This window comes from Pan paniscus, chromosome 2, assembly GCF_029289425.2.
Source record: "Pan paniscus chromosome 2, NHGRI_mPanPan1-v2.0_pri, whole genome shotgun sequence".
In the NCBI taxonomy this organism is placed as follows: Eukaryota; Metazoa; Chordata; class Mammalia; order Primates; family Hominidae; genus Pan; species Pan paniscus.
Genome location: NC_085926.1, coordinates 103,674,613 through 103,689,718, shown reverse-complemented (window position 1 = coordinate 103,689,718; position 15,106 = coordinate 103,674,613). Strand labels below are relative to the sequence as shown.

Below are 15,106 nucleotides of genomic sequence, written 5' to 3'. Positions count from 1 at the left end.
CATTCCAAGAGTGATTTATTTTGTAGCTATTCCATGCCATCAGCATTTCCATACACCGCATCCTGATGATGATGGTAAAAAAATCCCTAGTTTACAATCTTGTTTATTTTCTTATATATGTATCTGGAAGTATTTAAATAAAAAGAAATGATCAGTGTTTCTCTTGTAAATTGATAAATGGAGAAGTACATTGTTGCTAAAAATAAGTTAGAAGACAGAATATGAGGAGTATTCAGGAATTCTAAATGATTCTGTTTATTCTTTTGCTTGGAAGAAACCTAACAAATTGTTTAGTATTGATTTATATTCTGAATGTAATTAGATGTAATTTTCTTATGTTTTGCAGCTATATTTTCCGGTTAAGTTGCACTCGATTGGGACAGTGGGCCATTGGCTATGTGACTGGGGATGGGAATATCTTACAGACCATACCTCATAACAAGCCCTTATTTCAAGCCCTGATTGATGGCAGCAGGGAAGGATTGTAAGTATGAGAAATGGAAGTTGGAGTGCTTATGATTCATGAATTTAAAAAATAAAGATTGCTTTGTGATGGCGAAAATGGATAGCAAGGCTGCTTTTTATGTTAAGACTGAGAAATAATGGATGTTCCTTAGTTTTTTGTTCATCTTTTTATATAATCATTTTAAGGTAACCTAATTATTTGAAACTATGTTATAGCAAATACATTTCAACTTCAAATTACAACATGAATTTTTATCTTTCATATGATAAAAACTTGGGACTTAAAGGTAGTTTTAAAATGGATGTAAAACTGTTTATATATTAAGAGAAAATTATTTAGAATAATTGACTTCTGTTTCTTCATATAACCCTTAGAATACTAGTTTCACTTTTTCTTTCTTTTTTGTTTTTTGAGATGGAGTCTAACTCTGTTGCCAGGCTGGAGTGCAGTGGCACAATCTCTGCTCACTGCAACCTCCGCCTCCTGGGTTCAAGGGATTCCCCTGCCTCAGCCTGCCAAGTGGCTGGGACTACAGGCATGCGCCACCATGCCCTGCTAGTTTTTTGTATTTTAGTAGAGACGGGGTTTCACCGTGTTAGCCAGGACGGCCTCAATCTCCTGACCTCATGATCCACCTGCCTCGGCCTCCCAAAGTGCTGGGATTACAGGCATGAGCCACTGTGCCCAGCCAGTTTCACTTTTTTTCTTTTGATTGTTAGTGCCAGATTTTCTTTTCTCTTTCTTATCTGTTTCTCCCTCCACCCCTTTTCTTTTCTCTCTGTAGATCTTTCCTTTTTCACACTAATAATAACTCCATATTCAGGACTATATGTTAATAGCTAAGTTTAGTTTATCTCAAGCTATTCCTTTTTAAAATTTAAGAATAAGTTAAGTTCCCCTTTGTTTTTTAGATTAATAATGAATTCTCCCCCACTCACTCCACACAAAGTATGGACAATCTGTTGGGCCCCTTCATAGTAAATATGTCTGATTCTTCTTATTTGTTTTATTCACATGCCATTCCCTTTGTCCTCTCCTTGTATTCTCAGTGCACTTGATCATGCTGCTTTTTCTTCCCCTCTGCCTTGCTGGATAACTTAGAGATGCTCGTGATCAAACTCGCTGCAGTATGAATTCTGGTAGAAACCTAGAAGGAAAAAGTCCACCAGAATTAACAAAGAGCAAATGATTTGAGTTTTACCTTTTTCAAAGTAATTGCAAAAAAGAAAGAAAGAAAAGAAAAAAAGTGATGAGATTTATACAAAGAAAAATTAGGAATTTCTAAAAACCTATGAGCTTTTGGGTGGGAGTGGTGGCTTACGCCCGTAATCCCAGCATTTTGGGAGGCCAAGGCAGGAGGATCACTTGAGCCCAGGAGTTCGAGGTCAGGCTGGGCAACATGGCAAAACCCTAGCTCTACAAAAAATGCAAAAAAATTAGCTGGGCATGGTGGCGCGTGACGGTAGTCCTCGCTACTCTGGAGGCTAAGATGGGTTAATCACCTGAGCCTGGGAAGTTGAGGCTACAGTGACAACATTGTGCCACTGCACTCCAGCCTGTGCATCAGAGTGAGACCTTATCTGAAAAAATAATAATAATACCAACACACACAAAACCTTTCAATAAATTAATTACATAGTAATTGTATGGCAAGTTATGGTACCAAATGTGTATTTCTCTTTCTTTTTCCTTCTAATTTTCATAAATTTGCTAGTGTCGGTTATTTATACCTTTCTTCTAATGCATCAAAGCTTTGTGTATAGATTTTGATTTACCATGATTACAGATTTTTTTAAAGAAAATATACTTTAAAGTTTGAATTTATAAGTAGAGGGTGAAAGGGCAAATCTGTAGATGGAAAAATTTTGATATAGCTTGTTTGAATTATTCCTTCTATTTTTCAAATGTCATTCAAAGAGTCACAAATTTTAGTATTGTAATCAGTTGAGCAAAGCCTTTAAACTCCTGAGCACAATAACTCTTAAGAGTTACACACACACACACACACACACACACACATATCTCCAGAGGGATTTAGCTAGTTGATTTCGAACTTTAATAATATATTAGGATAAAATAGGATTTATAAATTAATTAGATAAGGTTTCTCATAAGGTCAGTATAGGATATCATCTCCAGCTACCATCTGGGTCCACTGTATTTCCTTATATTAATAGTTAATCCAATATTGTATGGCATAGTTGATACAGATGTTTATTTTGGTAACCTCCCAACATTCTTTACTCCTTCAATGCCATTGAAAAGGGCTCACTGCAGTATATCCTGGGTGTACTAAGGACAGAAATCATCAAAAGTGATGATTAGCATACCATAGGAAAGGTTAAAGGTTCTTTTTAACCTATCAACAACCTTCTGATAGGTTAAAAAGAACCTTTAACCTTTCCTATGGTACCCTAATCATGATTTTTGTAATCTTTAATTTCTGAATTCTTGCTAGAATTTCTTCGTATTATTTGAAATGTGATACATAAAATTTTATATAATATTTTTTAAATGGCCAATTTTTAGGGTATATAAAAAAGTTGCTTATTCTTCTTTGGATTATCATTCCTCATTTAATGTTTGTCAAATTTTGTAACACACCCATAAGGACATTCTAAATTTGTATCATACTCAGATGTAGTAAACTCCTTTTGCTAAATCATAAAAAAATCATCTCACTGATTTGTCCCTTACTATGTAAGAATTATCTGTCCTTTAAGTTCATTTTTCTGGTTTTCCTGGGTAAATTCTGACACTTAACATGTTTGTAGACTCCTCATTCGAGGATAAATATTTTTTGTTATTTTAAAGAATAGATTTGTTATAGTTTTACCCTTTAAAATATACATACTACAGTACTATATTCTTACTGTTTTATTTAAGAAATTTAGTATAGAAAGATGTTAAACAGAATTAACCATAATTTAATAAACTGATGAAACACAGCAGTGACATTACCACTTTTTTCAATTAAAAATAAGTATTTACCAACACAGTAAATTTTATTTTTTAATGAATTTTTCAATAACAAGTACAACTTCTGATTTAACACAGCAAGAATGCATTATTACTACAACTTTTAGTTCAGATTTCAGTTTTCCCTGATAATAGAACCTTGTATCTATAGACCATTTTGTGTTTGTAGTGTTAAGTCAATGAAACATGGAAACGTAACATTTTCTAATTTTTTAAAATGTGTGTGTGCCTGTGTGTCTGTGTGTTTGCATATGTGCACATGTGTTTGTGTTAGGTGAGGGGAAGATGGGAGAAGAGATATGGAAACTGTAGAAACAGGAATACCACAGAAGTGTTTGAGTAACTTACAAGAAAACTGTGGCCTTTAATTATATTTTTCTTTCCATGTGGTATTAGGCATGGTGTAAAATGATACCATTAACGTTACCTGTGCCTCAGATGAAAGATGTAATAGTTGCAAATAGGTATATCTTCAAAGTGTTTTGGAATACAACATGATTGACCAGTGAAATAAATTCTTAACTTATATAAGAGACATATATTAGAGGTATTTCATTGAAAATGGTTGCTTAGTGGGTTAGGCTATATTCATTATGTATGTCTTATATGAAAATTCTACATTTTAAGTGTCCTAAAAACAACATAGTAATTTGGAAACATTGAAGTAATATGTTATTGATATGTTACATGAAAAGGAAACATCCAAATGTATGTTTGAATATAGAAAAATTTGATTAAATATCCTTAAATGCAATTAAAACTTGTATATTTAAGGTAATAAAGTTTCTGTTTAAATTCAGTTATCTTTATCCTGATGGGAGGAGTTATAATCCTGATTTAACTGGATTATGTGAACCTACACCTCATGACCATATAAAAGTTACACAGGTAAGGATAATTGCTAGAAAAGTATAATTAAATAAGTATCCATAATGCCCTTGAAATAAATAAGACTCTCATAGTGTAGTTAAAATCATGCACAGGTATTTAATACAAAATATACTTAAGGAATTCTAAGAGTGTTTAAGGAGAAATTATATTACTTTCTTAGATTTTTTGATACAAATTTATGCTGTTAAAATTCTTGCTTTCCATATAGTATTGGCATTTATATGGGGGAAATAAATAAATCCATAAGCAAGTAGGTGGATGTAAGGAGAGAGCCATAGTTTAGAAAGCTACCAAAAAAAGATTAGAATAATTATATGCCTTAGATTTTAGAGTCAAATGGGTAATTGAAGCCTGTTGAAGATAACAATTATGTTTTTCTAAATCCATTGCTGGCAGCCTCATAGCTTATGAATAGGAATGTAAGTTGGTAAAACCTTTCTTGAGAGTGATATTCAGTAATTATAAAAATCTAAGTGAAAATATCTTTTCACTTTAAATTCTATATCTGTAATAGATCCCATATATATCACTTACACATGCACACAAAAATCTGTACAACAGGTATTTACTGTAATATTTTTTGTAAAAGCGAAAAATTACAAAATACTAAGAACTTTAGTAATAGATTAAATAAAATAGACTACTATTCTCATACTGTATTGTGTGAAGTCATGAACAGGAGGGAGGTAGCTCTACATACTCACACGGGAACTTCTGCATCTTGTACTGTAAAATAATTCCATTTATGTAAAGTACATGTAGGTAACATTTCATTTGGTCAAGTTACATTATGTACGTTCAACTTCTGTAAGGAAATAATTAATTAATTGCTGTATATGAACATGTGAGTATAGTTTTTAAAAGATCAAAAAAACACCAAACTGGTAAGAAGATTTAACTGAGGAGGTGAAAAGGGATTGAGCAGTCAGGGAGGGGATGAAGGGAGAACTTGAATATTTTATTTTACATTCAGTCTAGTTTTAAAATATTTTATATTTGAGATATGTTCACGCCTTGTGTAATAAATAATAAAAATCTAAGGGAAAAAACAAGAGAAGAATTACAGCTTTTTTTAAGACAGTAGATAATAATTTACCTTATAATTCTCCAGATTTCAGTTCCCATGGTCTTTACATTATTATGTCAGACATACACATTGACATTTATATGTACATATTGTACATGTAAATTTAATAAATGATTGCCTTGTTTTTCTTTTTTTGAGACAGAGTCTTGCTTTGTCGCCCAGGCTGGAGTGCAGTGACGCGATCTTGGCTCACTACAACCTCTGCCCTCTGGGTTCGAGCAGTTCTCTTGCCTCAGCCTCCCGAGTAGCTGGCATTACAGGTGCCTGCCACCATTTCTGGCTAATTTTTGTATTTTTAGTAGAGATGGGGTTTCTCCATGTTGGTCAGGATCAAACTCCTGACCTCAGGTGATCCACCCGCCTCGCCCTCCCAAAGTGCTGGGATTACAGGCGTGAGCCACCGTGCCCGGCCATGATTGCCATTTTAAATTTAATATATGATTGCCATTTTAAAAGTTATGTGGTGATCCTGTATTTTCAAATATGTGTGAAAGGATACTTAGGAAAGACAGTTCCTCTTTATAAAGCCATTAAAAAAATAAATCTTTGGAAGTAATAACATTCCCTTAAATTACTCATAAATATTCTTACTGTTTAGGTTGCATTGAGATCTGCATCTTTGATTTTAGCTTAATGTAATTTTTTTTTATAATTGCATATTTTTCCTTTGGACAGTCATAACCAGTATCAATACTTATCTATTATTTCAGGGACATCAGCAATTTATAACTTACTTTGAATTACTTTAGTTTTATTTCTTTTCCATTTTTATGCATTCTCTTGTCTCTTTCCTTAAGTTCCCCACAAAATTTTTGTATTCACACATCATGATAGACACAGTTTATGTGTATATGTGTGTACCTGCATGTACATGCATATGTATCCATGTATGTTTATGTATATGTATATTTTTCTCACCAGGATTATAATATATTTTAGTAGTCTGTGGACTAAATATTATTATTTATTTATCCTACTCAGTGCCAGGTACATTGTAGTCACTTACTGAACTAAAAGTTGCTTTATTTACCCAAATATTGGTTTCATAATTCCTTTTCTTTGTATTCCTAACATCTTTTTTCATTATTTACCAATTTATTTGTATTTTTTCAAATTTACCAATTTATTTGTATTTTTGTCACGAAGATCTTTTCAGTATTTGAATTTTGAAAATTTTACTGTGTCAAATGTTTTAAGCTAAAAACCCAATCAATCAAGAACATTGCAGTTTTAATAAAATGGTTTTTGGTTACTGAAGTGATTTGTTTTCTTGACAGTGTTAGGGAAAGCGTATGCACTTTTTAGTCAGAGGCTTAATTTAGAGTTTGAAGCAAACAATTTAAACTGATTAAGCCCCAGGCCTAACTTTTGTTAAGTTCAATATATCTTCTTGTGCTTTGGAGATTAAGTGAAATAGTAAGTGTGGACCACAGTGCCTGGCATGCGGGAAGTGCTTGGTAAATGTTTGTCACTTTTCTTCCATTCAGGGATTTCTAAAGATATTGAAACAGTAAAATTTAATGTTTAGCCAAGTATCATTTTTTTTTCAATTTGACAGTTAAATTATATGAGCATGTGGCATTTATAAAAAAGATAAAGTCATTTTATATTCCTATTTTAAAACCATAGATTTTGTCTTTTGAGTCACCATGACTATTGAAGCAAGTCCCTTCCTAAAGGAACAGTAAAGGAACCTTAAATAATATGAATCATTAAGAAGCATATAAGATAGATGATAAAAGTTCAAACCTTTTTAAAATGAATTTTGCAGACCAAATTGTGATTATCAATTCAAAACATGTCTCAAATGGTAACAAAATTCTGACAAGGTCAATTGTGAGATATTGACTGTGCGTCATTTTATTTGGGAAAATTTGATACTAACAATTCATGCTGGAAATACATTAACATTACTTTCTCCCTCCTCCCCAAATTCCAGGAACAATATGAATTATATTGTGAAATGGGCTCCACTTTTCAGCTCTGTAAGATTTGTGCAGAGAATGACAAAGATGTCAAGATTGAGCCTTGTGGGCATTTGATGTGCACCTCTTGCCTTACGGCATGGCAGGTATAATCATTAGCAACATGGATGTCTTTCTTATATGTCCTACTAATATTTCTCTTTTCAGTTTTCTTAATGGTTTAGGAATTAATGCTGGTAAGTGCTTTCTTTGAAATGATTGTGTAAAGATTTTCTATGTTTGAGTTGCTATATATAATTTGATTATTAACTATCTTATATTTTATCTTTAAATGTATAAATTTTATTATATTAGTCATCAGTAGTTCTACTTCTGTAGTACCATAGATTTCAGTATGTTCACTTATAGATATTACCAACTAGACATTTTTATGCCATTTATTGATAGGTCAGAATCTGTTTGTAGTAGGTCAGTTTCTGAAGCCAAGTAAACCATAGTAGATAAATCTTATTTTGATATTTTCAAGCAAACTTCTTTACTCCTGAGGAGGCATGGTTCCTGTCTCACATGTGCTCCGTAGTGCTGAAATTGGAGAATCAGACAGGAAGTATCTCTCAAACACTTATAGTTCCCACAGAAACAGGCATTAAAGTTCCCTATTTACTGAAGCATAATCTCAGGCAAATTGCCTTCCCATCTGCCGCAGGCATTCAATAAATATAAATTGATTTGAAGTTTTATAGGAAGGTCTGGAGAATAACTGGTTTTCCCAAGGACTTTCTTTTTTTTTTTTTTTTTTTTTTTTGAGACAGAGTCTTGCTCTGTCGCCCAGGCTGGAGTGCAGTGGCACGATCTCGGCTCACAGCAAGCTCCGCCTCCTGGGTTCACGCCATTCTCCTGCCTCAGCCTCCCGAGTAGCTGGGACTACAGGCACCCGCCACCGTGCCCAGCTAATTTTTTGTATTTTTAGTAGAGACGGGGTTTCACCATGTTAGCCAGGATGGTCTCGATCTCCTGACCTTGTGATCCACCTGCCACGGCCTCCCAAAGTGCTGGGATTACAGGTGCGAGCCCAAGGGCTTTCTTATATTTCTTCATCTGTAACAAAGATTGGGGATTTTTAAAATGGATCTTTGGACAGATTTCCAGTTTTGAGTATTTGGAGGAGTCATGGAATATTTTGATCAAGCCATTTTGAAACTGTTTGACATAGTTATATTGAAGCTAGAAGTATATTGATAGGGTTTAGAAAGCAAATAATTAAATTTTCTAGTCTTTAAAAAAGATTTTCGGTGAAGCATAAAGTTGACATTCCTACTCTATTTCTAAGCCCTCTCAGTCCTTGATTTTCTTTGTCCAACCCTGCATCTCTGCATGAGTTGAGGAAGGATGGACATTGAGGTTCATGGAAGGGGGCTGACAGACTCAGAGGGGCATTGATGCCTGCCGAGCTTCTTACTTAGTAATAAAATATAATGATTTTCCCGTTTTCATAGTCATAAAAGGGCCTGCTTCTTCTTTTGTGAATATTTTTTTAATGGATGAGGAAAAGAGGAAGAATTAGGAAATGAATTACAGTTGATTTATATTTTCAAAGTCCTTTCTGAATGCCCAGAGATCTTTGCTACCTCAGTAACGTTGTTCAAAATCCCTATACTTCTCTTCTTCATATGCATTTGGCTTATATTTTGTTTTACGTTTTTCTTTATATCCTCTCCCTTATTTCCTTTTATCCCTTCATGATGTTGGTGAAATTTGCATATTACAGGGAGATGTTGAAGGAGATCATTCTCAACATAGATACTTGATTCCTATTTAAATTACGTTAACAGTAATAGTTCTGCAAACTTAGCAGTGCCTTTTAAACTACATTCAATAAATGTAGATATGTTGGTAGAAGACAGAATTGTTTGCAAATTTATTTCAAATGTGTCAGTAGGAGGTATTATAGAGATACTGACTCAGTGATAGATTGTCTGTAATTGGACTACTTAGGATTGGTGTACCTGATAATCATTCAGTGTTTCAGGATACGTGTTAAACTAACAAAGAAAACAAATTGTATTTGTCACCCTTCTTTGCCTTCAGGGTGGTAGTGTGGTTTTTACAAGTACAAAGAAACTAAAAGCCTTGCATTTCTCCCTGAAGAAAATCAGAATAATAGGCTGATACAAATTCCTAACACTCTGCCTCCATGCAGGGCTTGTGTATTTCAGCCATTTTTCTTGGGGCTCCAGTCTTAGAGCATACACGTGCATACATGTTGCAAGACTTCACATCTGTAACTCAATACTGTGCTTAGTATTTGGAGGTTAAGTTGGTTAAAAGTCAGAAGCTGCTATTAGTTTGACAGAAACATTTGTTTAGTAAAATGTTTTGTTTAAAGCATCATACAAAATAGTTTACTGGCCAGGCATGGCGGCTCACACCTCTAAATCCCAGTACTTTGGGAGGCTGAGACAGGAAGATCCCTTGAGCCCAGGAGTTCGAGAACAGCCTGGACAACATAAGGAGACCCCGTCTCTATAAAGTAATAATAATAATAATAAAATAGTTGTTTGCCTTGCAGCCCAGGGTGAGTAGAAAAGTATGGCTGAATGTAAAGCAACAAATATTTTATTTATTTTACTTTCTATATACTTCTTAAAAGAAAGTTTATTCTTAGTAAATAAATACTACCTTTACTTAAGTCCTAACTTCACATTGTCAGTACATTCTTGGAAACTGCAACTTTGAGCAAAGTGACATACTGTATGCTGTAGGAACCTTAACTCTTGTTTCTATCAATTAGCCTAGGGTAAAATGGATTTCATTATACAGTAAGGTGTTTCACTTAAAGTCTCAATTTCCAAGAACTAATTAACAATATTAATTGAGGATTTACTGTATTTATTTGTTAGGTTTGTGAACTATTTGCAGTAGGTTCATTATGTGCAAAAGGCATAGGAACATTTCCCAGTTGTCTTTCTGTATTACTAATGCTGTGTAATCATCACAACATTTTACATCACCACAACATGTCTGTGTGTTACTGTGCATTCTCCAAATTGGTGTAGTTCCTCTTGCTTGGTGCTTATCAATTCCTTGAATTATTTCATGATTTTTTATATTGGCCTAATGACCTTATATGAAGATATGTTCAGTAATGTTGGTAAGTTGTTAACATTTACTATTTCTCTTTTTCATTCTCAGCTACTTCTCAGTTTTACTTTTATAAATTGAGGAAGTACATAATTGTCAAGCTCTGAAAATTGTGTTTAGCTAAAATTTTAAAAGTTATGTGAGAGTAATAAAGTAGTTTACTAAGTAAAGTAGAAACAAAAATGACAAATTCAAAACTATTCAGAAGGTTGAAATAATAAATTACATTTATGTTACTAGACAGTAATGTTATTGTCTTAATCTGATCATTGAATTTTGCACCTAAATTAATGAAAAATATGCAAACCTTTATTTTCAGTATTGTTTTTGAATTCTCCTCACACAAAGCAGCTCATCATTAATAAGCATCCTCCTGATACATTTTGTATATGTTTCTGTAAGCTCTTACCTCATTATGTTCATATTGTAAATATTTCCATATTTATGTATTTTCTTTCTAGAATGTGGATTACTTTACCTATTTTAGAATCTCTCTGCTAGCATGTTATCTGCACATTGGTCATTACTCAGTAAATACTTATAGATTGCATGCTAGGTAATGTAAAAGAAAAGGAAGTCTAAAAGTACATTAAATAAAAAGACAGTATTGTAGGTTGTGAAAAGCTCTTACAATACTTTTCTGAGAATTATTTATGATCTTTTCAAAGACCTTTTATCATACTCAGTATCTGAGAACGAATCCTAGAATATCTAAGGCTTAGTTCCCTTTGTTCCATTCACTAGCTATTGTGTGATTTCCTTAACCTTTTACATTGTGATTTTTTTCCACCCATTCTTGAACCATGTTATTTTACGTTTATTGTATGCAGTACTACCAGCACTAACACAGAAGCAGTAAGACTGCATTTTTATCAGTTTTACACCAAAAAAAAAATATGCACAGTAATCCCCGGTTCATGTTTTCTCTCCCCCTAAAGAAAATTGTTCTTAGGTCAATAATTCTAAATTGATATTTCACAGTCTCTGTATCTCAGTGGGATCTTACTGGTCAAAGGAAGTTTCAACTTTTGAACATTTCTACTTTTGGATAATCTAAATATTTTTACATTTAGATATAGTCTTCACGTAGTGCTTCCTGCCAACTAGCGTATCTATTTTGGCAGCTTTTGTATTATTGCATGAACAGGAATGTTTGTTGATCATTAAAATATGTTATTGCAAAATGCCTCTGGTATTTAATAAAAATAAAAGTCCTATAAAGTTAATCTAGTTAAAGCACAGTTGTAAAACATTAGATATGCTGAAGGTCTCGTATCTGTAATCTCACCTAGCTGTGCTCACTTGACTTAACCTAATTGATGATAAATATGTCAGTAAGAAGAACAAAATTATAGCACACTTCATAGTTCCACAAAATATTGCCAAAAGTGGTATCTAAGCTTGTACATATATAGGGAAATGTTCTCAAGGTATTAGGTGTCTGGACTTAGATTAAAATAACTTACGTCTCTCTTGTTCAATTTTTTCCTCATTCAAAAATGGTACCTTAAAGACATTGTTTTTGTTTTATATGATTAAATTTGCAAGCTTAACTGTGCCCAGGAAGAATTTGTTATTTTGCTTCTTCCTCTTACTGGTTTGGTAGAAGCAAACCAAGATGGTTTCAACTATCATTTTCCATTTATTTATTTATTTCGGAAACATTCTTTGAGCAGCTGCAATATCCCATGTTCTGTAGTATGCTCTGAACTAAAAAGAACTCTGAGACACAATCCTTAGCCTCAAGAAGTTAAAGTTAAAATTAAACCTGAAATTTCTATTGAGGGGCATGGTGTTAATAATTACTTAAAATGAGTATCCTGTTATCCTTCAAATTTAATTATGGCTGCTAGACATTTTTTCTTACTTTCTACTACATTGGTTGGGCATGCTGATATGAACATGATTTTAAAGGCTGCGTGTCTGCCAAGAAGCTATGATAAATCAGTTAGAATCCAATAGGAAATATTAAACCCTGACCATAAATCATACTATGCTCAGCAGTGTGCATTTTTAGCAAGTCATTCTTCACCAACTTTTCCTTCCATCTGATGCCCTACTTTGGTTTAATTGAAATTCATTAGAGACTCAAATTTTATGTAATTAACAGAAAACTTAAGAAATGCACAGTAGCTGTGTCAGTAGTTACAGGCTGCAAGTGGTTACTCTTTAATTGCTGTCATAATGGCCCATTAGTCATGCCTCTGAAGAGGTGTCAGATGCTTTTTTCTCTTTCTGAAACATCTGTGTTATTTAATAAATTGAATAAGCAAGCAGAGTTTGCACAGAATACTAAGTAAGTTGAATAATCACCTTTCTAGAGACATTCTTTGAAGTAATACTACTCTGTGTGCAACATTTTTGTGCTACCCTTAGTAATAAAACTTGGAGAGTTGTCTTTCACATCCACGTGTTAATGGGACATTAACAAAACGTTTATCTTCTCAACCCTGAACTTCTGCACATCTTCCTTTGTGAGGTAGTATATTATGCAGCAGTGATTCTGCAGCATTACCATGTAAGGTTAAAAGTTAAGGAATTGTTTTCATTCTGTGCTTATTTCAGGAATCTAGAAAATGGTTTTTGATTTGTAGTTCTCCTTGAAGAGGTCCTTCACATCCCTTGTAAGTTGTATTTCTAGGTATTTTATTCTCTTTGTAGCAGTTGTGAATGGGAGTTCACTCATGATTTGGCTCTCTGTTTGTCTATTATTGGTGCATAGGAATGTTTGTTATTTTTGCACATAGATTTTATATCCTGAGACTTTGCTGAAGCTGCTTATCAGCTTTAGGAGATTTTGGGCTGAGACGATGGGGTTTTCTAAATATATATTCATGTCATCTGCAAACAGAGAGGACATAAAGAAAGAATCAATATCATGAAAATGGCCAAAATGCCCAAAGTAATTTATAGATTCAATCTATCCCCATCAAACTACCATTGACTTTCTTCACAGACTTAGAAAAAACTACTTTAAATTTCATATGGAACCAAAAAAGAGCTCGTATAACCAAGACAATCCTAAGCAAAAAGAAAAAAGCTGGAGGCATCACGCTACCTGACTTCAAACTATACTGCAAGGCTACAGTAACCAAAACAGCATGGTACTGGTACCAAAACAGATATCTAGACCAATGGAACAGAACAGATGCCTCAGAAATAATGCCACACATCTACAACCATCTGATCTTTGATAAACCTGACAACAACAAACAATGGGGAAAGGATTCCCTATTTAATAAACGGTGTTGGGAAAACTGGCTAGCCATACGCAGAAAACTGAAACTGGACCCCTTCCTTATATCTTATACAAAAATTAACTCAAGACAGATTAAAGACTTAAATGTAAGACATAAAACTGTAAAAACCCTAGAAGAAAACCTAGGCAATACCATTCAGTACATAGGCATGGGCAAAGACTTCATGACTAAAACACTAAAAGCAATGGCAACAAAAGCCAAAATAGACAAATGGGATCTAATTAAAGAGCTTCTGTACAGCAAAAGAAACTATCGTCAGAGTGAACAGACAACCTACAGAATGAGGGAAAATTTTTACAGTTTATCCATCTGACAAAGGGCTAACATCCATAATCTACAAGGAACTTAAACAAATTTACAAGAAAAAAAACAAAGTCAAAAAGTGGGTGAAGCATATGAATAAACACTTCTCAAAAGAAGACATTTATGCAGCCAACAAACATATGAAAAAAAGCTCATCATCACTTGTCATTAGAGAAATGCAAATCAAAACCACAATGAGATAACCATCTCACACCAGTTAGAATGGCGATCATTGAAAAGTCAGGAAACAACAGATGCTGGAGAGGATGTGGAGAAATAGGAATGCTTTTACACTGTTGATGAGAGTGTAAATTAGTTCAACCATTGTAGAAGATGGTGTGGTGATTCCTCAAGGATCTAGAGTCAGAAATACCATTTGACCCAGCAATCCCATTACTGGGTATATACTCAAAGGATTATAAATCATTGTCCTAAAAAGACACATTCACATGTATGTTTATTGTAGCACTGTTCACAAGAGCAAAGACTTGGAACCAACCCAAATGTCCATCTATGATAGACTGGATAAAGAAAATGTGGCACATATACACCATGGAATACTATGCAGCCATAAAAAAGGATGAGTTCATGTCCTTTGCAGGGACGTGGTTGAAGCTGGAAGCCATCATTCTCAGCAAACTAACACAAGAACAGAAAAGCCAACACTGCATGTTCTCACTCATAAGTGGAAGTTGAACATTGAGAACACATGGACCCAGGAGGGGAACATCACACACCAGGGTCTGTCAGCGGCTGGGGGGCAAGGGGAGGGATAGCTTTAGGAGACATACCTAATGTAGATGACTGGTTGATAGGTGCAGCTAACCACCATGGCATGTGTATACCTGTGTAACAAACCTGCACGTTCTGCACATGTATCCCAGAACTTTTAAAGTATAATAAAAGAAAAAAAAAAAAAGGAAAATGGCTTTTGAGCTCCTGAATGGAACAAATCCCAAACTGTGTTCTTCATATCTTCCTTCCAAAATAAAAATGGATATCTTTGTCAGTTGGATATGCAGCTATGTTTTGAATTACTGCCAAGGACTTTAAT

The 15,106-nt window shown here is 33.9% G+C and overlaps 1 protein-coding gene across 22 annotated transcripts in view; it reads left to right on the top strand.

Annotated features, from left to right (window-relative positions):
- CBLB (Cbl proto-oncogene B) overlaps positions 1-15,106 on the top strand; it is a 217,072-nt gene that overhangs the window by 130,918 nt on the left and 71,048 nt on the right. For all 22 annotated transcript variants that reach the window (XM_057301850.2, XM_057301848.2, XM_057301845.2 and 19 more), the window contains 3 exons: positions 347-484; positions 4,246-4,333; positions 7,363-7,494. In XM_057301850.2, the coding sequence (XP_057157833.1) occupies positions 347-484; positions 4,246-4,333; positions 7,363-7,494 (358 nt within the window). The remainder of the gene's footprint in view (positions 1-346; positions 485-4,245; positions 4,334-7,362; positions 7,495-15,106) is intronic.